Source organism: Podarcis vaucheri (genome assembly GCF_965113315.1).
Source record: "Podarcis vaucheri genome assembly, chromosome: 6".
NCBI lineage: Eukaryota > Metazoa > Chordata > Lepidosauria > Squamata > Lacertidae > Podarcis > Podarcis vaucheri.
This window is the reverse complement of record NC_138764.1, coordinates 48869298-48897272: the sequence shown is the minus strand read 5'-3', so window position 1 is coordinate 48897272 and position 27975 is coordinate 48869298. Positions and strand designations below refer to the sequence as shown.

The following is a 27975-nucleotide window of genomic DNA, read 5'->3' as shown; positions in this document are numbered from 1 at the left end:
TCTGCTTTTTATATCTCTGCAGGATGGGACAAGATGGTATGTTAATAAAGGTACAATAGTGTGAACCAATATGTTGGGAAATATTATGGGCTGCAATTTGCATTGCTTTGGTGATTCTGAAGCTCAGCTGTCTTCTGCTTGCCTGACAGTACCAGCTTCATTGAAGTAAATATCAAAATGTCAAAATATCAGGAGATCCAGTCATGGCTCTCCTGCATAAAGTGTAGCTTCACCCCAGGGTTAGGGCTAGGAGATAAGATGTAAGATAATACCAGGTCATGTAGCACCTTTTTAAAATGCTGATTCAGATCTTATCTGATGTGCCAAGAATCCCAAAACACATGCTGCTTAACTGAGAGAACAAGAGGAATTGATCAGTACACAATACAATCAAAACAAGGGCCAAGCGAAGGTGCAGAAGAGCCCTTTAATTACTGATTTACTCCCGGTGCTCTTGCTTTCTTTTAAAATAGCGTATTATAAAATAAAAATGGGAGGAAACCAATTGTTCACCACTCCCACACAATAGTGACCACACAAATTTCAGAGGCTTCCACACCAGTCCACCCACATCTTTCCCCATCTTCTACTCAGTTAAGCAGGAGGGCTTATCACCATTCCATGAGACATTCCAGCCCTTAAGGAGTATGCAGAGCAAGGCCAGTAGGGGAGGGTGTAGGCCGGGAAGTGGACATGACTGGGGAAGCATCCAAAGGGCTGGTTAGAGAGGACTGCATTCAGCTCCCAGGCCAATGGTTCTCCACCCCTGATCTAATGGACAAAACTCTTCTTCCTTTCTTTATATCAGGTCATGGGATCACAGACCTGGGATACATCATTTGCCATTCAAGGCTTCTTGGAGGTAACATTTTATATTGTCAAATCTGCTGCTTTTGTTCTTTCCACAATAATTTCCATTTACATATATATTTTAGATGAATGAACTGGCATGTAGATGGTGTGTGTTCATTATTTAACCAAAGCACATGCATTACAAGATCCGAACACCTCGTATGCCTGTCATGGTTAACCAAGAAAGGCATGTTCTCCAGGTGATTCTTAGGACATGAGGTCCAGAAATCCACACACTGAGTATTCCTTTTGTAGCACTGAAGTTATCCCTGAAGAACTTGCATTTATTTTTGTGGCTGTCCAAAGTGATGCTTTTATGTAAGTGTCTAAGATTTTCTCTGTGACTTTCCTGGGTCAGAATCCTTAAGCATAACTTCTGTCTTTTTCTAGGCTGGGGTTCAGAACAATCCTGACTATGCATCCTGTCTGAAAAAAGCCCACGAATTCTTGAAAGCCTCTCAGGTAAAGCACTGATCCTTGGAATAACATACACAGGGAATCAATCAATACAGCTTTCAGCTGTCTCAGCAAAAGAATCAGGAGGGAAACGCTTGTCTCTTTTTGCAAAGTAACACGTGTTACTCATCTTTCATGTGTTACTCATCATGAGAAGGAGCTATTAGGGTATCAAAGGCATATGGGCCTACTTGACCCAGACGTTGAAGGGCAGCTTCCAAGGTTGTATGGTTTCCCCCAGCTCTGCCTCTGATATCCGTGCATTTAGACATGGATGCCTGCATAGGCAAAGCTTAATGTGTGGGTGTTGTGGTCATGAAATGTTGTGCAACCTTGGAAGCAGAGCCAGAGTGTGGTCCAGCTGCCTCTTGATCGCATGAGATTCATTCAGCTGAATAATGTGTCATGGCAGGACTATAGAATAATAGGTTTTTAATCTGAAGCCCATGTGATCCTTGACTGTAATGTCAATTCGGTTCTATAGTGTGGCTTCAGTCCTGTGTAAAACCTTGTATATCCACTGCAATTTACCTCAACCGACACTATGGGTTGTACACAGTATGAATCCTATTCACAGCAAACCCATTTAGGTTAATAAACATGCCCAATTTGAGTTCATAAATTTCAGTGAGTCTGCTTTGAGTAGCGCTGGCACTGAACACAACCCTATGTGCTGCCATTGTATCAGGTTGTAGCCATATTCTGTCTTCTAAATTGCAGACCATATTTCTGACTGAGTTAATTTATTTTCTATTGTTTATTAATTATTGCATAGCCCATCTTTTTCTCCAAGCAGCTTACTGAACTTTTCTTCCTCCTTACTGAATCCACACAACAACCCTATGAGGAATTTTAGGCTGAGAGGAAGTAGAGATTGGCATCCTGGTCTCTCAGGACCATCACTCAAACTGTTATGCCACACTAGCTTTCTCTGGTTATAAATATATTCTGATTGTCTTTTATTAATATGCTGCTAATCTGTTTTTCAGATTGTAGATAACCCACCTAACTACCAGAGATATTATCGCCAGATGAACAAGGTACATCCAGAATTGTGTCCTGTCTGTGTGAAACATAGCCAGCAAAAAAAAAGAGTCTTTAAGTGTTAATTCTGAGAACCTAAGGAGCCTGCTGGTTTAGGCCAGGACCCATCTAGTCTAGTATCCTGAAAGAGAAATGTGGATCACCTGTCAAATTCCTGGTTGCTTTATTGGGATCTTTTTGGGAGGAGATTATTCTACACTGATGGCTGCCCAAGGAGTCCTAATATATTTTCTTCAATATCCAGGGTGGATTCCCCTTCAGCAATCGAGAGAATGACTGGATGGTCGGTGATTGCACTGCTGAGGCCATAAGGACATTGATGCTACTGGAGGAAAAATGCCCCTTCATAGAAGATCATGTGGCACCTCAGCGCCTCTTTGATGCTGTCAATGTGGTGAGAAGGGGGAAAGCTCAGAAGAGAAAATGGGAAGCAGGCAGGAGGAAGCTATTGTGGGAAGACTGAGGTCATCTAGCATTCAGTAATAGTGCTGAGGAGAATATTGGTTTTGTGGGACCGTATTGGTTTTGTGGGCTAAGATAATTGGTGGAAGTGTCCCTGTGGCAGCAGTTTATCCTCTGTGAAGGATGATCAGTCTTGAAGTTTGAGTTCCTTAAGCTCAGGTAAAGGGTTGTAAGGTAGCAGGACTGAGAGCAATCTCCCTCAGTAAGCTGGATCGAAAGCTCACTGGGCTTTAGGATTGACAACAGATGGACCATTGATCTTGTTCATTAGAAAGTAGCTATTGCATCATTACAGTTTACTTACAATTTGAAGTCAAATACATAATCTGTTAATCTCTGTCCCTACAGTAGTAATTTGGAGATACAGTGCAAATTAGCAAATTTTGTCCTGGAATCCTCATCATAGTCATGAGGAGCAATGACACTTTCTAGGGTTTGCTGGAACAACAGAATCTCCCCATCCACTGAGTTCTCCATTGGCCTAATATGGTGAGAGAGGGCCAACTGGCACGACTACATATGTACGGCGAGCCACTCTCCTTTTGTTTAGTTCCACTTAAAATAAAGAGGTTGGTTTGTCAAGGGCAGAGACTCTGATTTTACACACCATTGTAGCCGGGTGGAGTGGCGCCTGAATTGCATTTGGTGCTTGTGGCAAAGTCTGAAACAGCAGGAATCTATCCAGACTTGAAAAACAGAAAATGGCCACATGAATCATGGGAATTCTTGCATAGAAAGGGGCAACTAAAATGATGAAGAATTTGGAGGATCTCCTCCATAACATTTGGGGTTTTTTAGTTTATAAAAAAGGCAAGTGAGGAAGGGGCACAGGAGTGGCTGGTGGGGCTGGACAGGAGCGACCAGCCATGTTCCTCTGCAAGTAGGACAAGAAACACCATGCCTGTTCTTAAACCCTCTCCCCGCCCCCCCCATCCCACTTGTACTTTTTTGCAGATTCTGAGCATGCGAAATTCTGATGGTGGTTTTGCTTCTTATGAAACCAGACGAGGGAGTAGGCTACTGGAGATAATGAACTGCACAGAGTTGTATGGTAAGAACACAGCCTTGATATCAGAACAACTTAAATGGGAATCTTTTGTGAATTTCATAGTTTTGGGGATAGAGACCATGAACTGAAGTCACATGTTTGGAGGCAGTTTGTTTAGGCCATAGGAGCTTGGCAATTGTTCACGTTGTCAGAGTCCACTGTAGGTGCTGATAGGGGAGATGTTCTAAGGCAGGCTGGTGGTTGGTTTCTGGAACAGGCAGAACAAAGATGGTGTGATACGGACAGTCCATGTGGCTCTGACCATGGAACCAAAATGATAAACAGGTACACAAAGTCAGCTAGAAATCAATGGTCTCCTCACATCACACATCGTCTGACTGTCAAAACTCTGAAGCCACCTCTCCCAGGATGACCCCACCACCTCACAGCCTTCAGGGAGGGGACACTTTCCCTTGAGGGCATTCTGCTGTGAACTGCATGCCAGCAGGGAGTGTGGCCAGAGCCATCTCTCCCTCCTTTTGCCACACCCTCTTCTCTTCCTCTCTCTCTTTTGCTCTGTGCCCAACAGGCTGCTAGGGGAGAGACCAATAATTCTTGCAGGGTTCTCAACTGTTTGCTTGCAAAGGGATTTCCTCTCACATCACCCCATCTGTTTCACCTCCACCACCATCTTCCTCTCCCTTTGGGCTCTTCCTGCGCTTCTAAAAATAGGCTGAGGCCTGTATGTGACCCTCTGGATGCAGGATGCCCACCCCTGATCTAGACAAAGAAGGATCTCACTGATAGTCCTCTGCACAAAATGCATGGCCGGTTTTCCTGATAAGCTTTTGGTGGGCAAAGGGCTGACATTTTGACTGTTGTTTTTATAGAGGTTTTTTTCCCTCCTGCTGTTTAAACTGCTAGGTTTTGGCTCCCTTTTAAAGGATATTTTCGGGGATGCTAGCATTTTATAAATCTGTAAGCCACCTTGAAACATAAAGTAAAATACTTCACTTTATGATTTTCAGCTGACTGTATGGTCGACCACACCTATACAGAATGTACTTCATCCATAATGCAGGGATTGAAACATTTTGGGAAAAGATTCCCAAATCACCGGGAAGATGAAATCAGGTAAAGGTATGGGGGGAAATCCCCAGAAGCTGAGAAGGATATTATTGTTACAGCATGAATTCATATTCTATAGTCTTGAATTCTGTATTCTAATAGAATATTCCATGTTAAGAGCTCAGGAATTGCAAAGACTGATTTTTTATTTTTTATTGTATTTGATTGCAACTCCAGTCATTATTTAAAATATATACATATACCTCCATCTGCTTACATCCCTGGCAACTAATGATCACACGGTACATCTGAAGTGGACTCCAGTCCATAAAAACTTTTGCCACAATAAAATGTGTTAGGCTTTAAGGTGGCACATGACACTTAGTTGTTTTTGCTGCAGCAAACCAGCACAGCTACCCCTCCGAAAATGTTTATGTACATGTAACTTACAGCATACATGTTATTTCCAACATAGAAGTGATACAGTATGTAAAGTTGTTGCTGGTGGTTTAAACAAAGACTGATGAGGAACACTCTTGATCTTAATTAGCCATCACTTGGGAGGCTGGTAGGACCACTACTGGATCACAGCCTGCTCTAAGGTGGGTCACAATAGCAACACTAACATTGTTAAAACATTAAGAAGTGGGCCACTAAATGAATGTTTTGGGTGGGTCCAAGTTCTGAAAAAGTGGAAGGCTTCTTTAGGCCGTTGAATGCCATTGTTACACGGAGCTTGCCTTAATGATTGTCTTATCCAGAACCTGGTTAGCTTGAAATGTAAGAAGACTCCTTTGTTTTTCTTCCCAGTGATACGCTAAGTAAGGCTTTGCAGTTTTGTCGTAATATGCAGAAAGCTGATGGCTCCTGGTTAGGGTGAGTGGCTTACAAATATCCCACACTGAACTTGACTGTGGCACTGGTCGGCGGAGTTTCTGAATGCATACATAGTGTTCTCAAAGAATGACTTTGCTGACTGAGCTGTGGAAACCTTCACCTTTTGAATGCCTTTCCTACACAACAGTTTGACAGATAAAAAGGAGAGAACTAGCTAATGCAACACACTGTTCCATTGTTTCAGCTGGTGTGTCATCCTAGTAGACAAAGTGCTGTGGATCAGCTGACCACTTGTAGTGTAGTTGACAGTCAGCTGTCCTATATTGATACGGCCTATGATTGTGGCCTAGTGCAACCCCTCGGGGTCGTGGATGGGGCAGGTCCTTTGTCCTTCATGGCCAATTGTTTTCTTCAACTGACCAGAGGGGATGATTTTTAAAATATAAATTTTAAATTGGCCAATAGTGACCTGATAGTGGAGTGGGGCTTCAGCAGCAGAGATAGATACTGAGGGTTCACTCCAGTCCTCCGCTGTAGTATTTAAGCCATCTGTACTGGGAGCCAGCAACATAGTTGGCAGCTGATCATCCCACCCACCTAAAAATTGGCATTGCCTTTGAGGTAAGTGGGCAATGTGTATGGAGGACCTTGCTGTGGAGATAATCGGTCACTGTTTTCAGGACCAGGAAGGAATTTGCATGCAGACAAATTGGGCCCAATTGGTGGTTTTGCCTTCTCATAGCAATTGTCACAACTTTCAGTGGATAAGGCATGGGATGAATTTTTGGTCTATTTCTTGGGGGGTAAAATGGTGCATCACCCCCTTCATTTGGTGCCTTATCTCAGGGAACCCTGGTAAAGGGGTTTGGGTAGAAGATTCTGTCCAGAAGTCCAGATGGGGGCAGACAAGCATAGAACTTTCATTTGGTGGCCTGGGGGTGTGTGGTCAGTTTGGTTGACCTGTGTCTTGAGGTGACCAATCACAGGCACAGTCCTGTTTATCTGCATTTGCACTGGCGACAGCTTGCTCTTTTGGTATGATCTACAAATATGAAACTATTTTGGGATGGAGGGTAAAACACAAGCAAGGAACGGGATTTCTCATAAATGCACAGAATTGCCTTCCCGCTGTGGAGGGGAATGCTACAGCCTAACTCTATGCACGGGAATGAAAGGATGAGTATGCAGCCTCTTTTTTGATGCAATGAGATCCTAAAAATAAACAGAGCCGGATCAGATTTAACCCTGATGCATGAAATAGGCAAATTCAGCATGTGACAGCTAAGAGGGCTGTTAGGGGTCTTCTTCACAACAAATAACTAATGTTAGCCTGTCTGAGGAGTGATTTGAAACCAGCAGCCTAAAATGTAGTACCAATATCTAGGCATCAGCAGCTTTTTCCACCCTCAGTAAATCTATGTCTGTTCTGAGGCAGGATTTTGTGACCGTTCAACTGAGCAGTCTTTTAACAATGTAGTTGCATTAGGTAGTTGCACAAACCTTCACATTGTCATTAGGCTTAGAGAGAAAACATACTGTACTGTTGGTAACACTATGTACTGATCCCATACTGATCCCTACATGATTCATCAGGAGTATTCACACCATAAGATATACAGCCACTAAGTAAAATAACTGGTTATATAAATTAGATCTAGTTAAATGTACAACAGGAAAAAATTAAATAACAAGTTATATAGCAATAAGAGATTCTGACTTTGACTAGGAACATGAAATTCAAAAGATTCTCACATTGTAGGGGGTTGGACTAGATCAGGGGTCAGCAAACTTTTTCAGCAGTCCCCTAGACTTGTGGGGGGCCAGACTATTTTTTTTTTGTGGGGGGGAACGAATTCCTATTCCCCACAAATAACCCAGAGATGCATTTTAAATAAAAGGAGACATACTACTCATGTAAAAACATGCTGATTCCTGGACTGTCAGCGGGCCAGATTTAGAAGGCGATTGGGCCGGATCCGACTCCTGGGCCTTAGTTTGCCTACCCATGGACTAGATGACCCTCATGGTCCCTTCCACCTCTATGATTCTATGAAACAAACAGTGAATGGAAGGGCATACTCAAAGGGTGTAGTCTGTCATTTGTCTCAGTATCTTTCATTCAGCGGCTGATGGGTTTTTCCTCCCTGACAGGCGATGGGGCGTATGCTTCACATATGGCACCTGGTTTGGACTAGAGGCATTTGCATGTATGGGATACATCTACCGTGGTGGGTGAGTAAGCAGCCTTTCGGGTAGAAGTTTAGTATGAATGTTGCTCTGCTGGGAGCCCTTGATGGAGCTGAGCTTCAGAGAGAAGTGGAGAGACCGTCAGGCTCCTCCACCCAAAATATCAAAGGCAGGGGAGTCATGTGCATATAATATTGACAGCACCAGCCCCTATGCATGCTTACTCAGAAGTAAATCCAGCTAAGCTTAGTGGGCCTTAAAGGTAAAGGTACCCCTGCCCGAACGGGCCAGTCTTGACAGACTCTGGGGTTTGTGCGCCCATCTCACTCAAGAGGCCGGGGGCCAGCGCTGTCCGGAGACACTTCCGGGTCACGTGGCCAGCGTGACAAAGCTGCATCTGGCGAGCCAGCGCAGCACACGGAACGCCGTTTACCTTCCCGCTGGTAAGTGGTACCTATTTATCTACTTGCACCTAGTGGGCCTTACCTGCAGGTAATTGTGCATGAGATTCTTTGGATGCAGTCAAGGCCAACAGTGGAACAAAACCCAATGAGGCATCTCATGGGCTATTTTCTCTCTCTCTCCTCTCATATTTTCTAGGGAGGCATGCAAGGAAGTGACCAAAGCCTGTGAATTCTTAGTCTCCAAGCAAATGGAAGACGGTGGCTGGGGAGAGGAATTTGAATCCTACAGGTTTCGCAAATATATTCAGCACACTGTATCCCAGATCCACCAAACCTCCTGGGCTCTGTTGGGGCTGATGGCTGTTAGGTAAGCACAGAAGATGGCAGTTACCTACCTTAGCAAAGGCTTCTGTCTGCTTTTGCCCAAGTTCTTTCTGCAGCAGTTAGACAAACCAATTAAGGCATACTAAAGAAACATGCTTCTAAGTTCATGGGGTTTGGCAAGAGGGGGCTGATCTGCCCAAAGTCCATTTCCTCCAAAGTCTTTTTCACAAAAACACATTATCCATTCACTATGAGTGCATTGCATCACTTGCATAAATTTGTTCTGGACCTGTTGGCTGAAGCAGGCTAGCCGTGGGAGATGGAGCTACCAGCACCCAAAAGCAGTGAGCTGTGTACCTTTAAAGCACATGACTTTCCCTAGAGAATCCTGGGAACTGTACTTTATCCTTCACAGAGCTGCAGTTCCCAGGATTCCTTGTAGGAAGTAATTTGCTCTAAACCTACGGTGTGTTTGCAGCCTAATCCTCCATCACAAGAGGCGCCTCCTTCTGGAAGTATCTTTGGTTGTGCTTATTTTCGTTGGGTGCCATTACTCCTTTGAAAACCTATGGAAAAACAGGCCACAGACTTCCCTCTCGCATGTTGTGTCCCTCATGCTGCATAGCTAGCTTTTGTGTGTCAAGGTCCACAGGTCCACCCCAATAACTCACACATCACACAGAAGTTTTTGTTTAAGATTTTTGGCATAATTTTGGCCACAATTTTATTAAAATACAAATTTGTGAATGGTTGCGTAGGCATTGGTTATGACTATCTGCCCCCACCATGGGGGACAGACTGACATTCCGCATGACGTGAAAGTCAGAATGGGGGAATACACTTGGGGGTTACGCAGAGCAGGGAACCTGCCCTCACCCCAAATGCAACCAGGTGCTCATTGCTATGGCCCGAGCCCCCTTGACAGAGTGGACAAGCAATAGTTAGCTCCCAATTCCTTTAACGGAATCCCTTGCAGCAGCAGCATTAGAGGGGCAGGCACAGCCAATCCATGCCCCTCAACCAACCAAACCATAAACCAATGCCTAACCGCGAACCTTACAAGTTGTGATGATTTACTACGCAGTAGGCAAAAGCCAAATGGCCCCAGCCAATCAGCCAGATGGACAAAATTCCTACCAGGCCCCCGCTCCAAAGCAGACGACCCCATGACAGGCATAGCAAGGTCAAAGTGAACAACCCTATTCTAGGAAGGGAGGGACGGGTGATCCGATGCACGGGCGAAAAGAGGAAGCCCTAGCCTCGTGCAAGGAGTTTTACTATTTCTGGCTGTCAATCAATAAATGGCAACATTAACTTCTTCCCAACAACAAGGGAAGCCCCAATCGCATCAGTGGCCAACGATCAATTAGCCCGCCCCCCAACTTTGGAGTGTCCTGGCAGCCCCCACCGCAACACGTGCTCTCCATGAAGGAGAACACGCTTTGTAAACTTACAGAGGACTGAATTTTTGTGCAGCTTGGTATGTAGATGTTCTCAGGTGCTTTTTAGTCCAAACAATTGAAATAATGCCAAACAAAGAGGCAGTTAAGGCCGTCTTAAGGGCAGAGGAGGAGAAATTTCATTTCTTTAGCTGCTTCACTTTTTGGAACTTGTGTGAAGGACTCATACACTTACAGGTCTTTCCCCTAGGGGAATCCATTGAGTTTCTGTGAGCCCATGAGGGTTTCTTTCTTTTAAAAAGAAATTGTAGTCATATAGGCTTCTTCCCAGAAGAAAACTGATAGGCTTTCCCCTCGCTCCAGCTCCCAGCCCTCACTGGGTGCTGATAACAAAACTAATGTCCAGTATTCTTGTGGCATTGCAGATATCCTGATGTTCGGGTTCTGGAAAGAGGAATAAAAGTTTTGATTGACAGACAGACATCGATTGGGGAGTGGCCTCAGGTGTGTTAATACTTTTAATTTCTTTTCCTAATGAAATATCCTCATAGCAATATAATTTAAAGGTTCACAGAACCTTTTTAGCCAGCTATGAAATGGATCATGTTCTCCAAATATATGTAAAATGAATGAACGCAGAGCATTTTCCACCAAGTACTGAGAGTGGGGGTGGCTAAGTTGTTGCCTTCCAGCCTACACAGGCAGTAGACATGGATGATGGGAGTTGCAATTCAGCAATATTTGGAGGACCAAAAGTTTTCCACCCCTCACTTACTGAATGAGGCATCAGAATGTACTCTCATTGGCATTGTTGTTGTCATAAAGATGCTTCTCGTACATGGCTGCAATGTATTGTGGACACACATGGGCACTTGTGTGGCATTGGCAGGTGAGATCTTACAAGTGCTTCCCATATTCTCCCTCTATTGAACACTCTGATGTTCCTGTGGGAAGTATTCTGTTGCCTTAAGCACCCAAGTGATTCATGCACCTGTCTTGTTACTGCGGTGGCATCAAAATGTGCCATCAGGATTGAGTTTGTGTGGTATCAGAGCACAGCACACAGCTGGCCCTACTGTTAGATGTGGCAGGTCAGAGGGGTGCTTTTAAAAAGCCATAGACTGCCAGTTAATTATTTTATTTTTTAATCATGGAACCATTTGGATATTCTGCCTGAGATGCTACAATGTCTTTAGTCGCCTTTCCTACATTTTAATTGGCTCTGGTCTCTGATTCCTGCTTCCAGAGTCTTGTTTGCCAAATAAAAGCTTGGTTATATTGTATGTGACAGTTGCTCTTGAAAGAGGTTGCAGTGATCATACAACTGGGTTCTCAAATGGAATTTAGTCACCATGAAGGCAGGGCAGAAGACTGCATGTCGGTTGTTCAGGAATTTCTCTCTTGCCTCCCCTCAGGGTGACATCGCTACAGCATTCTACAAAGCTGGTACTCTGCATTACAATGCCTACCGAATCATCTTCCCTATCTTTGCACTTGCCCGCTTCACCCGGCTATATCCCAGCAGCCCTGTCGCTAAAGGACTCATGAAGAATGGATCTGTGCATTCAGAGCAGAGTCAGAATGGAAGGTGCTGAGCAGAGGTGCACTGTCATTCCTGAGAGCTTGGGTTTCATCCTTCTCAACATCATCCAGTGCTTTTCTCTCTTGGTTGATATTCACCGTGTGGCATGTGCTGTTTTTCTTCTATTATAATGCCACATTAGATCACTTGAAACATTCCTATAAGATCAGAATGAAGGACGCATTGACAATTTAGAGACTGTCTTTTCCTTGCCAGGCTAACAACATGTCTTGCGAGCAGGAACAGCTTAAACTATCACATGAGCTAATGTCCAAGCATGAATCAACAGGTGTTGGCTATTTGGAGAGTCCCGCAATAAATTCATTATTTAAATGCAGTGAGTATATCTCAGAATAGCAGCACCAATGTAACTGGTTGCACAGGAGTGCCAGCTTGGTGCCGTGGCCATGGGTGCCATGCAGCGTGTATGGCCTTGGCACTGAAATGTGTGGGTTCCCGTCCTCTATATGGGGAATTTTGTAGGTGCTCAGCCATGCAGGGTCTCAGGCAGTTGGCACCCATGGGTTGCATACTTGATAAGATCAGTAAATAAGTTACTGAATATGTGATTCTGAATATGACTGTTAACATATCTGGTGGTTTTAATTAATTGCTCTGGAAATGTGGCAAAAGAACAGCCCCACAATCTGTTCAGAATTAATCCATTCTGTGAGTTCAATATGTGGCCTAGCAAGAAGCCCACATGATATGTGAAGACAATGATTGATTCAAAGGCAGGTGCAGAAAATGTAAAACATACCTAACAACAAAATATAGTGAATTTGGAGGCTTTCATTCTATATTTTCAACAGACAAAACCAAAGAGGTACCTACATATTCTTGATTTTTTTTAAAATTCTAAATAAACATCTGCTATTATATCTCCTTTTCATTAAGTGAAAAATATGGGGTGATGGTGGTGGTTTTCTTCCAAACGGAAGAGCACATCCCTAGGTTGCTACAATTAAGTTAAATGAATGTATATATCCAAAGCAAGGACATAAGTATCAATATCTGGTCACATTAAGTTTTGATGGTTGAGCCCCATATCTTTGGCCCAATCAATCATAACTGATTTTACCTCCTCATCCTTCGTGCACCATTCCAATAATATCTTATACGTTTTTGCTAAAATCTTGTTGTCATTATTCAGTATTTCTGTCTGAAATTTTGATTCTTTATCAGCAAAACTCCTCTGATTTAGATCTTTTCTGAACATCTCATTAATTTGAAAAAAGTGCAGCCAGTCATTCACATAATCCTTGACTTCTTCAAATAATCTCATTTTCCATTTTCCTTCGCTTTTACACATTAACTTCTCATATGTCACCCAACCCCCTGTCATATTGACTTTCTTCACACTCATCGCCTCCAACGGCGACAACCAATATGGAGTTTTTTGTTCCAACAAGTTTTTATATCTTTCCCACACTTCAATCAGAGACCTTCTTGTAATGTGATTTTCAAAACCTTTATGTACCCGTTTCTTGTCATACCACAAATCTATTATCAAAACCTTCCAGATCTAACACATCCGTGTCTTCTAATTTTATCCATTCCTTCAACCAACAGAGGCAAGATGCTTCATAATACGATTTCAAGTCTGGCAGGGCGAAGCCTCCTCTTTCTTTAGCGTCTGTCAATATCTTAAATTTTATCCTCGGCTTCTTACCCTGCCAGAGATACCTTGAAATTTCTCGTTGCCAATTTTTAAAAATCAGAGTGTTGCTGTAAATCACTTACACCTTACCTGCTTCCCAGTAATAAATGAAGGCTATTTTATCTCCTGTTGACCTGCTTCTGTGTGCTATACATACATACATAGTGTAAACGTTTTGAGCTTGTTTAATGTTTTGCTTTGGAAAAAATTAAGCATGCTCATTTTTTAATATGAGAACACATACCTCGACTCCTCCATGTATATGGGAGAATAATACTTGGTGGGTGCTCTAGAAAGTATCACATTTTATTATATAGCTTTTCATAATTCTTTCCGCAAACTATGGGGAGAGCTAAACCTCTTGCTATGCCACGTGGCTGAAAAGCAAACCAGCCATTCAAAAGGAGAGTGAGCGTTCATTCCGTCTACCTTTGTTAAAGTCACACTTCATGGTCTCAAAGAGCAATTTCACCAGCTCAGTCTTCCCTCTGGCCACCATGGCTTTGGAGAGCTCAAGTACCTCAGCTGTGTAGTGACGACACACTAGCCTAAGCTCCTGCTGCACTCGCTGTTTGGGATATTTCTCCTCAGCCTTCTTCACCCACAACTCTACTTCCTTCATCAGCATCTCTGTATTCATCCTCTTCTGACTGAACAAGGCAAGCAGCATTTCCATTAAGCAACGGAAGCTCTCTGTGTAAACAGAACCCACACCATCCAGCTCTATTGCCTGCTTGAAGCATTCCATGGCATTCAGGTCTTCATTTTTTATCCGAAGGCATTTCCCCCTCAGCAGCTGGATTTCAGGCAAAACATTCCCCAGGTCTAATTCCATGGCTTTAGCAAAGAACACGAGGGCATTGTTCACGGCATTTTCATCTACAAGTAAAAGTTCCTGCATGGCATCTACTCCCATGTAGTAACATACCTAGAAGAGCAGTGGATGGGCAGGGAGGGAAAGGAGGAACACTCAGTATTTATTTAAACAAACATGGCAAAAGAACAAAGATGGCTTACAGCTTGCAGAAAACAAATCCATAAATGTTCACTGTTGAGTAACAGCCAGAAAATACATTTTTAAATATAATGGTAATGAACCATAAAATTTTTTCTTGAATATCTTGTACTTTCTCTTAAAGCACGGGGGGGACCGACCTGTGGCACTCCGGTAGTTGTTAGACTGCATTTCCTGCCAGCAATGGCCAATGGTGAGGCATGATGGGAGTTGTAGTCCAGCAACATCTGGAGGGCCATAGGTTTCCCCTCCCCTTCTTAAAAGCTTGTAGAGTGAGGCTGTGTGTTAACAGTGAGGCTGTGTAATAACAGAGTTATAGTCAAGAAGCCCCTGTATGATCATTCATTAAAGAAACTAAAACAGGACCTCAGTGACATTCAGCTCTTCATTTTTTATCTGAAAGCATTTTCCCCTCAGAATGGGCAAGTTGAGGGAGAGAGCGCACCCCACAGAGACAAAGCTATTCCAGGGCAATGCCAGGGCTTTACATAGGTCAACACCATTGGAACCTTGAGTTGGTTAAGTAGGCTGCTAGGCAGGAACTTTCTATTAAATTAATGTATTATTTTAGAGAAGGGAACAAAAGATTCACAAACTATGGCCACTTCAACAAGGCTTCCTCCCAAGCACCTGGCTTGTGGGTGAGTCACACCAAATAAAACCATAGCAAGTAGTCGAACTGAAAGTTCAGAATAGCTCCTTATGTTGCTCATCCCTTCAGAGATCCATGCACATACAGGAACTTCTCTAGATGTTACTAGTGGTTAAAAATGGATATGCTCTCATCACATTCTGATTACATTTCTCAGATCTCTCTAGAATTAACAGTAAAATTAAATAATTAAAAAGTGCAATGCTAACAATGTTTACTCAAAAATACTATTGGATTCAAATAACGCTCGCTTCCAAGGTACTCAAGTTAAGAATGCAGCCTTAGCCCTGTTAAAGCCTGAATGAACAACAACAGATAAAATAAAGTGAAGACAATGAATATGTCTGGACAAGGTGGTTGCTTTCACTCACCTGGCCTAGGTCAAGGTAAGTCTTCAGACACGGATGCACCTTCATGACGTTCTCAAGATCAGCTTTGGCATCAGAGAGGTTTCTCTGGTCTGGCATTCCTCCCAGGCCCATCTTCACACGATCCAAATCACGCAAATATAGTTTAAGCAGCATCTAAAAATAAAGAGCTATTAAACTATTTTTTGCCCTCCCCTCCTTACGCATTAGTTTGTATGACTGTTCTCTATTCCCCAACCTCTCTTGTTAAAAGAGTCTCAGGGCTCAGAGCTTGGAAAGACCTGGTGGTACCGTCAAGGTAGGATTTTGGGGCTGAAGTGTGGGACCCCCCCATTCCTCAGAAAGAGAAGGGGAGGCCTCAGACACAGCAAGGCTGACTCACCACATATGGAAGTAAGTGAAGTAATGCATACGACCATCTGAAGCCCCCTCCCATAAGTCCATTAAGTCCAGAGTCTAAATCAGTAAATTACTGCCTCTGCCAGATACTGCCCTTCATTCACTTTTAATTTGTATACCACCTATAATTACTATACACAAGGTGGTTTACAAGCTGAAGAGGTAACAAAATGGACAACAAAGATTGCATACTTAATAACAATCTGATCCAATACAAAAAAGTCACAATAACTTTAAAATAAACAGCTTATATCAAATAGACACAGATATTACTAAGCTGGATGGACCAAGGCAGGTTCATATGTTCTAACAGAGTTGGTGGCACTGGAATTTAAGCAGTGCCCTCGTTAGGAGAAGTTGCAAGAAGAGACTTTTTGTTTATGCAGTTAAACCAAAATAATTGATGCTGCCCAGATAGGCAGCTGCACTGATGGCTTTTCAGGAAGCACAATGCTGACAGACACCACCACCCCTGCCCCTATTAATACAAAAAAACAACAACCCCCAGCTGGTCTCCCATAGCACTTGTATGTTACAAAGGCCTTGTTTTTAAAGGAGAAATACATACCTTGGCACGCATGCAATATGCCTGCCAGTTAAGTACTGGATCTGGCAGCACATCTAAGGCCATGTTGCAGACTGCCATTGCCATCTCTTGCTTGCCAAGGAAGTGGAAGATTTTTGCTAGGCGGTTCAGAACTAGTGGGTTTTCTCTAGCTATCTCTATTGCCTTAAAAACAAACAAATCCACAATACATTGTTCCATTAGTGAAGTTCTCCTTGCTCTGTTGAACAATGGGCAATGAAAGGAGAAATTTATGTGTCAACATTCAGCTTGGCCGCCATTGTACATTAGGCCCTTTGGAAGGACTGAAGTGTGTGAGGATGTTCTGGATGAGAAGGAAATGAGCAAAAGAGGGTATCTCTTCCCTTCTGTCAATTACAGCACTGCCTTATATATATCTACTCATAAGCAAGTGGTAGCTGGCACCCATTGGAAAGGGGGGAAGACAGGGAAGCCAATAATAGGTACACCCAGAGTCAACAAATTCTAGTTTTGTGTTCATCCTCAAGGGTAGAAGGGGTCTTTGTTTTATAATACACCCGCATACATCCATAATTATAATTAGCACCACTTGAAACACTCACAGCATTAACACCCCAACAGATCTTGCTTCTCCGCTGGCCACAGCTTTGGATCTAGCACAGGCCAAATGCATCTCTCTCTGCAGCTTCTAGCTTCAGCTTTGCAGCTCCACCCACTCTGGCTATTGTTCTGCTAGCAGCAGGGCAGGGCCAGATTAAGATAATTTAGAGGGCCTCCATATATATCTTATTCAAAATATAAACAGTAATAAACAGTAAAATAACATTTTATCTTTCAAAATGAAACAAAACCTACAGTAAGGTGGAAAGCAATGTTTATTTTTGTATACTTTTTGCATACTTTTTGTATACTTTTGTATACAGTACTTCCACTTTATTTATATTTGACAAATTTTTCTCCTACTTTTTCTAATTGCAAAGTCTTTGATCAGATCCTCAAAACCAACCTTACGCAACACATCTGCTTCTAAACTTAGTAGAAATAAGGCATCCAGCCTGCCTTATTGCATAGTTGTTCTGTTGGGATTTTTGATATAAGGTACTTCAAGTGAGAAAATGGAAGCTCAGCTGAGCAATTTGTGACTATTAATGTTAAAAACCCATCAAAGGAAAATTTCTGTGGTGCCCCCCCCATTTTGCTTAATGGTTAATCCAGCCCTGCAGCTGGGTGAGGGGTGTGTGGGAAAAATCTCACCCATTTGTTTTATGGTACAGAGCAACTTCTTTGATTATGCTAAATCATGGCCCTTAACTAGCCAGGTAAAGCCATTAACCCGACAAAGGAACTGGTTTGGAAAGCTTGTTCTTATGCATTCTACCCCCCCCCCCAGATAGGGGCCCATGGTATCATCCAGACAGGACCCCCCCCCAAAAAAAAACCCCAACAACTCGTAACCTACTTTTCCAAAGCAGTCGAGGGGGTCTGTCCCAGAGTACCCACAGTCATGAATAGCCATAGGGGTATCTGAGAAGGAATCTTTCCTTTCAAACAGTATCCCAAGATAGCACCAGGCCAAGGCTAGAAGAGAAGGAGGACAGAATTGAAAGCAGGGCAACATATTACAAACGGCATTGTAAATTCCACTCTACCTTCTCCAAAGCAATTCAAAATGATTTACAGACAGTTACTGAGGTTGGGTTATAGTAGAAAAGTTCCAAAGGAACGTTTTATGCCACCTTAAACCAAGCACTGAGGTTTCCTAGCTGATGAAACAAACCACTTGTGAAAATAAAGAGCACAGTAGCTTGCCTCAATGGGCATGGAGATTGCAGCAATGAAGACTCAGTTGAACTTCTGCTAGCTGAGCTGAAGAGCCCAATTACACACACCTGGGTTGCAACAGTCTTGCGGGATGCAGAGCTGCATGTGTGAATTACACATGTAATTACATGGTTTCGATTGTGCAAGTGACTTCTCCTACCTCTATAATGTAGGCTGGAGCACTTCAGGACTTGCTGAAGCAAAACCAAGGTTCTGTTGAAGGCTGGCAACCTTTTTCCCTCATCATTGCCCTTGTTCATCCACATCGCATCCAACCTGAAGTGAAGAGAGAAAAAGGCTATTGTAATTTGTTGTTCTGCATATACAGAGCTCTAAAACTGGCAAGCAAATGATTTCCTCCAAATGCCACTCCCCATCCAATGGGTTTGGCAGCAATATTTCAAAACAGTTAATATAAAATACAAAAGACATAAAATGCAATATATAGTTCCCCAAAATAACCACCATCTGCTGCAAAATAACCCTTTGAGTAGCGTTTCTCAACTGGGGGCCTTAAGGATATTCCAAGGGGGGCACAGGTGAAAGTCGTGTAAATGGGGGGCCATGGAGGGAAGTGAGAAGTGAAGAAAACAGAGGAGTGACTGAGAAAAGAAAAAGAAAAAAAAATATTTTTAACAAGAACTTTACAATTATATGTCTATCGTAGTATAGTACCCCATATAGTGAACTCCCATTGCTCGGACCCAGCTCCTGCCAACCTAGCAGTTCGAAAGCACATCAAAGTGCAAGTAGATACCTTCCGGCGGGAAGCTAAACGGTGTTTCCGTGCGCTGCTCTGGTTCACCAGAAGCGGCTTAGTCATGCTGGCCACAGGACCCGGAAGCTGTATGCCGGCTCCCTCGGCCAGTAAAGCGAGATGGACCTAATGGTCAGGGGTCCCTTTACCTTTACCTTTACCCCATGTAGTATGATTAATCTTTTTTAAAAAATATACCATTTCTACTTCAGTTATAGGAAGGAACACTTGTTATAGCTAAGCCATTGGTTGTAGCCAATAGAAGGCTTTTTTCTAGGCTAGTTACAGTGTTGGGAAATAACTTTGGGAGTGGTCATAACTGGGGAGGGAAAGATTAAGGCACATCTTGTTTTTAAAACTTGTCAAATGTTGCGCCTTATACAGTAATGAATGATGCTTTGGCAAGTCTTTCTGCAAAGCATTGTTCTTTGTCCTTTCTAATTTTCATGTGTCTATATTGTTGACACTGTGCTTTCCACGACAATTGATTTATCTCTGATTTTGTAACAAAATTTTGTAATAAACAAACAGATTTTGTAACTGGTTTTGTAACAAAACCCCCATAGGGAGGAAAGATCGTGGATCAAAATCTCTGTGGTTGTCTTTGATCTAATGCTGATTGGTTCATAGTTCTGTATGGTGCAAGGTGCCTACCAGCACAGTATATGAAATACAGCCAACAAGAAACATAGCAGAAGTAAATGGAAAACAACCCCCCACCCACTCAACCTTGCCTTAACAACAGTACTTATGCTCATTCAAAATAAGTATTTCCCTGTGCGCTATGGTGGTTCTAAGACTATAGCGCTGATAAATTAGGCCCTAATCCACAAATGCTTAACTCTAATAATAGTGCAATAGTGCATCTACTCAGAAGTAAGTCCTACTTCAGTTGGGATACTGCCAGGGAGACAAAGTCCATCATGGCCCCAAGCCGTCTGCCGGACGATCCATCAATCTCCCGTAGGCACGCAGTATCAGCAATTAGCGACATGAGTTTCTAGAAAATATCTTGCCACATTCTAGAGCTCATGCACACTCTATCAGCAGATAATGCACAGCAAAAGTCGCACTCAGGAGAGCATTATTTACAAGTTTTATTCAGCGTTGATCAGAACAAAGAAAGACATGACTGCCTGCGTCAGTGTCTCCGACACAGAGAGAAAACGAAAGCAATAGAAACATAAACATCCTGTGAACAGGAAATACGCAGACTCTGTGGCTCACAGCCTGCTCCCTTTTAAAGTGGAACGGAAATATCCTAACAATTTCCAGGTAAGTAACTTTCCTTCCAAGGCTAAAAAGGTAAAGGGTGGGGTTTTTTTGCTGCAAAGTCCGTTCACCCCTCTTGGTGCAGCAGCGTTGCGGGACAGCAGAGGCTTCACTGGGGCACCGACGAGGGAACTGGAAGAGCGGTGCCCTTCCTGGATCCTAGCCTGCACCCGGCTTTAGTGAATAGGAATGCAGGCTAGGGACTCGTGCTGTGCCAGGGGGCAGAGCTGACAGCTGCCCCTCCTGAACCTGCCTTTCTCCTTTTCTTTTTGCATCTGAAAGTGATATGCTTCGTCCGTGTTGGGCCTTAACTCACTCCAGAAGTTCTTGTGTGGTATAGTGGCCTTTGCCAACCTGGTGCCCTTGAGCTGTTTTGAACCATAACTCCCCATCAGCCATGCTGACTGAGGTTGATGGAGAGTTGTAGTCCAAAACAGCTGGAAGGTACCTGCTTGGCGTAGGCTGGACTACAGCACTGGACTATGGATCAAACCATATAATTCTGGGAGGTCTGTGATCAGATGTCCTCATGGAGATCTTGCAGTTATGAATGATGATAAATGCGGTCACAGGAATCCTGATTCAGATCAGGGCAGCAGTGTTAGGGTTTTTTGTTTCTTCTTTAACTCTTTTCTAATGCTGCTTTCCTGACCTGAATTGCTCCCCCATTACCTGCAACTCGTCCCTTGTGAGACAAATTTCAGCCAGGGTAGGGGAATAGGACATCATAGGACCACACCTCTGATCCAAGTCTGGCGATGGCAGAATTTATGATTGAAAAACATGCTAGGAATCTGATGCAGTGATGTCTAGTTGGGCCACTCAGCCATGAAACTCACTGGCATTGGAGCAAACGGCAATCCGTAGAAAACATGAGTTGCCATTTACTAGGGCTGCTGCGCATCCAGAATTTCCTGGACATAGTCAGAAATCACTGAAATGTCTGGGAAAATCTGGACATATGGCAGCCCACGTCGGTAGTGTAGATTTTGGCGAATTTCATTAAAAATAGCTCAAAAACTATGGCAACCCTACCATTTGCTCTAATTCAGCAGTAAATATTGGGTTTTCCTGGGGAAAGCATCGGGCTAATTTTTATAGAGCACTCAGACAGGAACCGGGGAAGCACAGACCTGTGCCCAAGAAAGCACGGGGCAAAAAGTAAATGTGGATAAGCCCTAAGTGGATTCCATCACAAAAAGTTCTAGACTTGCCCCTCGGAGCCCATCTTGTTTCTGTTTCCTTTGAGGTGGCTTTTCATCCTGGATTCTTGCCTCACCTGATGTGCAGGGTGGCCATAGTGAAGTACCAGCTTCGCTTCTCCTCCAAAGGGATCTGAAAGAGGGAGAGAGAAGTTCTTAGAAAAGCAGTATTTGCCTCCCTGCAAATACATTTTTAAATATCATTGCCTTCTATTTATTTTCCAACCATTCTTTGGTTGTGGAATCCAAGGTGGCATTCATGTGGTTCCCAAGCAGTGGCCACCCAACCAGCTTCTCTAAGGTGATGGGCTTCAGGTGCCTTCAGGTCTGTGCTGAACACCAGTTGCTCCATTAAATCAAGGACTTTGGCAGCTACTCCTGTCCTTGCCATGTTCAATAATGTAATATTAATAATGCAGTGCAGATTAGGAGAGATGCACATTAAATGGTGACAAGAAAATCACAAACTGATGCAGGAATGTGATGAAATGAACTTAAGACTGGGAAAATGGGAAACTAAGAGAAATCAAAACTGACCAATTCTTTCATTTCTAGAAGTAAATTCCACTGATATCAGTTGGATTAATTCCAAGGAGCACAATCCAGAGAACATATTCTTTTTCTTGTCTCTCTGTGTGGCTGTATATATGCTGATATATACACATTGATTCACATTCAATTGATTATTGATTGATTGATTGATCGATCAATAAACAACTCAGACTAATTAGCTAAGATTTATTTAATTGGGCAGCCATGAGTAACAGGAAACGGGCTGTAGCTAAAAGAAGCTCTGAGCAAAACAGGTAGAATAGCAACATTTTTATGTGACTCAAGGTGGCAATTATTTTCTGAAACACTTTTGTCGTTACTAGTATGGTTAGTTTGATGTCCCCCCCCCCCACTGCTGCTGCTTTCTCTAATGTCTTAAGAAGTTTGGACTCTGCTCAGTTGTAGTTTAAATATAAATATAGCCCTGCCCCTCAGTGCAAACATTTTGCTTTGACAAACAGTGCTCCAGTTCAGCCACCTGCATATTCCTTGTTGTCTGTCGCTGCAGGGGATGATAAACTGGGTGTGCAAAAGGTTGCACCTTTGTTTGGACAGCTTGAGCCAAGTAGTCCAGAATATTTAAAAAGCATCTAATCAGAAAACTGGGTAGTGTTCGAAATTGGTGCAGAGGGCTGTTCAGGGACTTCTTGGGAGCACTGCAACCGCTTCTCTAATAGGTTTGAACATTCCAAATACAATCTTTGAATTGACCTCATCTTTGGTTATGTCTGGTTCTTTCTTAAAGCCACATGTCTAAAGCATCTTAGATTTATTTATTTGTTTAAATTGATCAAGGTTGCGCCCAGTTACAGAATCCTTGTTTAAATTTACCCCCTCCCCTGCGGCAGCATGCTCCTCCCATCTCCCCTACCAAAACAAGCCCCACCTCCACCAGTGTCCATAGCTGTTTCCAGTCCTCCAACTTTTTTTAAAACAGTTTTTTTATTATTTCTTATTACAAAAATTGTACATGCATATCATAAAACATGACATGACCAACCAAAAAATGAGTCACTAGAGGGGTAGAATTCTAAACATATGATTTTAGAGTGCATAATAATGAGGTGATTACAGTTAAGTTCCTCCAACCTTTCCCTGTGATTCTGAAGCCACATTTTCAAAAGAACCCAAAGACCTGAAGCTCCTATGCAGCACTATGCTAGAAAGGTGAGTGTCATGCCCTGACTTTGTACCTGTGTGTCAGCTTCATGGTGGTGAACGAGGGTAGCAGAATGCATTGCCCGGCTGGCAGCTGTTGCTGTAACCTCATGTGTCTGAGCAATGCCCCAGAAAACTATCATGGGCTGGTTGTGACACATGTGCAAGCCATTTCATCTGCTGCAAAGACTATGGGTCTGACATATTGTAGCAGCTTTTTCCTAACAGGATGGTTATTAAGCACACACACATACCAAAAAGCTTCAACCCATCAGGTCAAATGCCTGCTGGAACAGAACAGTCTTGGTCAAGCAGTGAGAAGCCAGGGGAGATAGAGAGCAGAGACACCTCAATAGGAAGCTGCCTTGCACAGAGTCCGGCCATTGGTCCATTCAGCTTAGTATTGTCAACACTGACTGGCAGCAGCTCCCCAGGATTTCAGACAGGGGCCTGTTTGGAGATGCCAGGAACTGAACCTGGGACCTTCTGAACACAAAGCAGATGCTCTCCCTCTGAGCCACCTCCCAAAGCAGGGAGCTTCACAATCGAACTGAGGTGCCGTTGAAGCATAGCAGGACAAAAGGGCCTCTCAGCCTCACAAGAGGCCATGAGGATCTAGGGCTCTGATTCTAAAAGTTGGCTTATCAATATTATCCATTGGCATCCCCTTTTGTATGCTCTTGCACATTTCTGCAGGATTAGGTGTCTGAAGGCTACAAGTAATGAAGCAGTGGTTCTTAATGAGAAGAGCTTTCTCTTGGCCTGACTCAGCTCCCAGAGGGGTTGTTTCCCTCCAAAATAGCCTAGTATACAAAAAAGCACTTTCCCTACACAGATCAACAGCTAAGATGCCTAACAGGGTTGTTGTGGGGATTAAATGATGAGGGGGAGACCATGGATGCCGCCTTGAGCTCTTTGGAGAAAAAGCTGGGATATAAAGGCAATAAATATATAACAACAACTAATGCAGCACCCACACTTCTAAAATATTTCTAGACAACAGATGGGTATGGTGTGCCTTCTGAAACAGAAAATGAAAAGGGGTGTGCGTGTGTATTGGCTAGTATCCCTCTTCCAACGAATGACCCATTGAATGGCAAGTGACATCAGAAGGTAAAACAGCCTGCCTACCTGCTTCCCATAAGCAAGAGCCTTGCCGTAGAGAGTGAGGCCTGCGGTTAGTTTCTCCATCTTCTCTTCTTCGTTCACCAGCCCGACGTCGAAGGCATAAGCATAGCCCTGCTCAGCCAAGCAACGGGCTGTTCTGAGCTGGGGGTCCCCTTGCGGCTTGTGGTCTTCTGAACCCAAGCCCATTAAGAGGGAGAGTCTTTCGGTGCACCTAGCCTCTTCTTGCTCGTTGTTCAGCCTGTCATAAACGTAGGCGAGGTTGGCCCAAGTGTTCAGATTCTCAGGGTCCTCCTGAGAGATGCAGAGGAAAATCTCCTTGGCTTGCTCCACTTCTTCCAGGTAGAAAGAAAAGACCCCAAGGAGGTTTCTGATGGCATACTGCTGCAAGCCAGTTTCGAGCTCTAACTCATAGGTTAGGCTTTCTCGTTTCAGCTTCAAGTCTCTCCCTTGGAAATTCATAGGTGAAGAAGACTCAAAGTTCAAGTTCATATCTAAGTGAAAGTGACCTGGAATGTAATCCATCTCGTCAATGAGAGTATCAATGTCCACCTCGGCTTCTTCCATTTTCACGTTGGAAAGAGTATCAACCACTCCAGGCTCTCTCGAACAGCTACTTTCCCCTGTTATTTTTCCATTCAAGCCGTGTTTTTTTTGTTTTTTTACTGTCCTGTCAGGGTATTTGCCTTTGGAAATCCTCCACCTCTTTCTCTACCTGTATTTCTGGTTTAGCTGATTCACATGAAGTCTGGGAAGGGAGGAGCAAAATAGAACGCTTGTCATTCCACAGCCAACCAGCTGGTTCAGGGTTCTCATTTGGTCAGTGAATCGCAGAAAGCAAAGAGAAGAACTGCTTAAGCAACCCCTCATTTGTCAATAAAGGAGAAAGCTCCAGGTCCTGGAAGGCTACCGGTGTATGGCAAATACACTGATCGTCTCCTTTGAACAAACTTGCATTTCAAGTACATTATTAACATGCCTTTGAAAAGGCTAGCAGCAGGGAGAGCAAATGGTGCTTCACCCCAGCTACCCATAATGCCAACCCATTACGAGAAATGCTTTAGAATGTCAAGTTTGGAACTGAGTGGGACGCAACCTAGTACAAACCATATTGTTGCACAGCACTCCAATCTCTGAGCAGTGCAAGATCCCAGAGTTTCCGGGAACTTACCCAGGGTTTGCATTTCCTTTTGGAAATGAGACACAGCGGAGACTCTAAACCACTGAGCCTCTTGGGCTTGCCGATTGGAAGGTTAGCAGTTCGAACCTGCGCGACGGGGTGAGCTCCTGTTGCTGTCTCATCTTCTGTCAACCTAGCAGTCTGAAAGCATGCCAGTACGAGAAGATAAATAGGTACCACTGCGCTGGGAAGGTAAACGGCACTTCTGTGCGCTCTGGCTTCCATCATGGCCAGAAGCGGTTTAGCCACGCTGGCCACATGACCCAGAAAGCTGTCTGTGGATGAACACCAGCTCCCTCGGCCTGGAAGCGAGATGAGTGCAGCACCCCATAATCACCTTTGACTGGACTTAACCATCTAGGGGTCCTTTACCTTTACTTTTCCCCAGTGCTTTTTTCTGGGGGTATGCATACCCCTAAACATTTTGTGAATCTAAGTTTAGCCTCATTGAGGGGCAGTATTTCAATAGGAGTAGGAAAATGAGAGTACCCCTAAACATTTTTTTAGAAAAAAATGCACTGCTTTCCCCTACCTTGCATATCTATACACAACCTAAGCCTACAATGGAGGGGTTCACAGCATTAGCGTCTCAAAAGGGCCTTGTTTCTCCCAAAGCTGCAGCCTTGGATTCAAGCAGAGATCAAACATTGTGCTCTGCCTCTCTGGCTGTCCAGCCTGCAGCTTAACTTTTAGGTCACATTGCACACACTTTCAAGTCTAATCTCTGGTTTTTGTCTTTCTTACTATCTAAGAAGTAGGAAAGGAGGGGCCCCACCCATTTGTCACCTGGCACAAAACCCCTTTTCTTGGTTCTCTTAACGGCCCATCACCTAAACACAGGAAGCTAGCCTGCCTTCTATTTTAACACTTGCTGGGCCCAGGGGTTAGAATGGGTCTGGCACCCAGTTTAACAATATCAGCCTTGATTAAATGCTAACGCTTGCTGGATCCAGGGGTTATAGGAGCCTGGCACCCACAAACTCACAGAAATATAAAAGACAAATTACCATTCCTTGTTCCTTTTCCCCTAGGGGTGGGAAGTTCCAGAGGTAGTCTTGGGTTTCCTTTGGAGAACCCTGGAGATTGATGGTGTCTTCATAAGAATTTTATTGCTTGTATTGTGAAGACAAAAACATTCCTTCAGCAGGTAAGGGTAGCTGCTAACCTTGCATCAGAGTGCAGCCGATACAGCCTCAGACTGCACCCCCATTTACCTACCTCCATCTAAAACAGGGATGGGGAACTGGATCTGTCTATCAGGTGATTGTACCTTCAGGTGTGAAGGAAAAAGCTCCCTTTGCAGCTGGAGCTCCTTAAGAAGACTCTACCTTTGCCTCCCTGGCTTGAATTCAAGCTGCAGCTGCAAATAACAAATCAGAAATGCGCTCCTGGTTTTTCCTTTGCAGCCAAGACTTGGCTCTTTTCATATTTGGCATCTTTTGAAAGTGCCAGTTTTCCCTGCCAAGGAAGAAATGAGGACCTCGTGGCTTGAACTTCTCCTGCTTGGTGTCATATATGACAGTAGACATGGGAAAGGTATGTGTGGCTTGGCAGTCCAATTTCTGAGGCCCAGCAGGCCTGAATAGTTCCATGGGCTGGAGGTTCCAAACCACTGATCTGAACTCTCAGCCACACTACCATCACCAGCAGGCTGGGATGTGGATAGTTTCTGTTATCATCCTTCACTGCTCCCAACAGCAGAGCGTCTAATTCAGGCATAGGCCCTCCAGATGTTTTGGGACTACAACTCCCATCATCCCTGACCACTGGTCCTGTTAGCTAGGGATGATGGGAGTTGTAGTCCCAAAACATCTGGAGAGCTGAGTTTGCCTATGCCTGATCTAACTGCATGTGTGAGGAGATGCCTTTCTCCCAGTGATTGAAACACCTGGTACTACCTGGTCATGGTTGCTGGGGAGCTCTCATGGATGGGGGTGCTAGTCTCCTCTGTGGTCCCCACGGAACCTCTGAAAAGTGGCAGTTGAAACTGCCACATCAGCTGAGGCCTGGAGAGGGATAACTGCCACTATCACCTCCCCACCCTGAAGTTTATAAGTCACCACTACCTTGTCAAAGAACCTCGTTGTTGTATTATTTTGTACTATTATCACCTTTCCGTTACTGTCATCTAGCCTGGAGGCCACGCAGAAAGGTCTTCAGAATACACACACACACACACACACACACACACACACACATATAATATATACAAATATATAGAAATCCTGGTGTATCATAAACATATAAATGATTCTTTATTTGCTGCAAAGCTGGCTGCAGACTACAACTGTTTCTCTCCTCTCCCTTTAGCTGAAAGGCGTTGGCTCCTGAAGGTTGGATGGAGGGGCTGATCCTTCCACATGTCACGATCAAGACAAGTGGTGACAGTCCTGAAAGAGCAACCGTTGTACACCACCTCTCCCACTCCCTAAACCTTTCCCATATTTTTACTTCAGCTTGCAGTGCGAGATAAACTGTGGAAGACTCTTATCACCTGGACATGCCCTAATTCACAACAATGTCCTTTTGTACCACATGGGATTTCTGGCACTGAACCACCACAAGGTGCCTTCAGCACTGAGAAATCCTCATGAGCATATCAGGCTGTCTGAAGACCTGCTCCTCCCAGCCACTTGGAAACAGAAAGCCAAGCATCTAGTGTT

At 43.8% G+C, this 27975-nt stretch overlaps 2 protein-coding genes across 5 annotated transcripts; one reads left to right on the top strand and one right to left on the bottom strand.

The window, feature by feature from the left end:
• Positions 1-30: 30 nt before the first annotated feature.
• LOC309535572 (lanosterol synthase-like) lies at positions 31-11617 on the top strand (the record flags this gene model as incomplete). Its single annotated transcript, XM_082228783.1, has 12 exons — positions 31-50; positions 809-862; positions 1243-1314; positions 2298-2348; positions 2597-2746; positions 3769-3865; positions 4831-4936; positions 5681-5746; positions 7859-7939; positions 8495-8665; positions 10448-10526; positions 11438-11617. The coding sequence occupies exons 1-12, from the start codon at positions 39-41 to the stop codon at positions 11615-11617; spliced, it is 1119 nt and encodes a 372-aa protein (XP_082084909.1). The 5' UTR covers positions 31-38.
• Positions 11599-27945, bottom strand: TTC22 (tetratricopeptide repeat domain 22). Of its 4 annotated transcripts, none has more exons than XM_082228752.1 (9): positions 27211-27316; positions 24139-24880; positions 21375-21430; positions 18227-18342; positions 17705-17823; positions 16267-16428; positions 15303-15455; positions 13694-14192; positions 11599-11762 (listed from the first exon to the last, which is right to left on the bottom strand). In XM_082228752.1, the coding sequence occupies exons 2-9, from the start codon at positions 24697-24699 to the stop codon at positions 11743-11745; spliced, it is 1686 nt and encodes a 561-aa protein (XP_082084878.1). In that variant the 5' UTR covers positions 24700-24880; positions 27211-27316; the 3' UTR covers positions 11599-11742. The 4 variants fall into 4 exon arrangements, with proteins under 4 accessions (XP_082084878.1, XP_082084876.1, XP_082084877.1 ...); XM_082228750.1 differs by lacking the exons at positions 11599-11762; positions 27211-27316 and adding exons at positions 26320-26424; positions 27807-27945 and having other exon boundaries at positions 13434-14192; XM_082228751.1 differs by lacking the exons at positions 11599-11762; positions 27211-27316 and adding an exon at positions 27807-27944 and having other exon boundaries at positions 13434-14192.
• Between the last annotated feature and the right edge of the window lie 30 nt (positions 27946-27975).

Coding starts and splice junctions, on each gene's coding strand:
- TTC22 (XM_082228750.1), bottom strand. CDS start 24,699: ATGGAAGAAGCCGAGGTGGACATTGATACTCTCATTGACGAGATGGAT. Junction 18,343..21,374: donor ATGGCCACCCTGCACATCAG/GTGAGGCAAGAA, acceptor TCTTCACTTCAG/GTTGGATGCGATGTGGATGA. Junction 15,456..16,266: donor CATATTGCATGCGTGCCAAG/GTATGTATTTCT, acceptor CTTTATTTTTAG/ATGCTGCTTAAACTATATTT.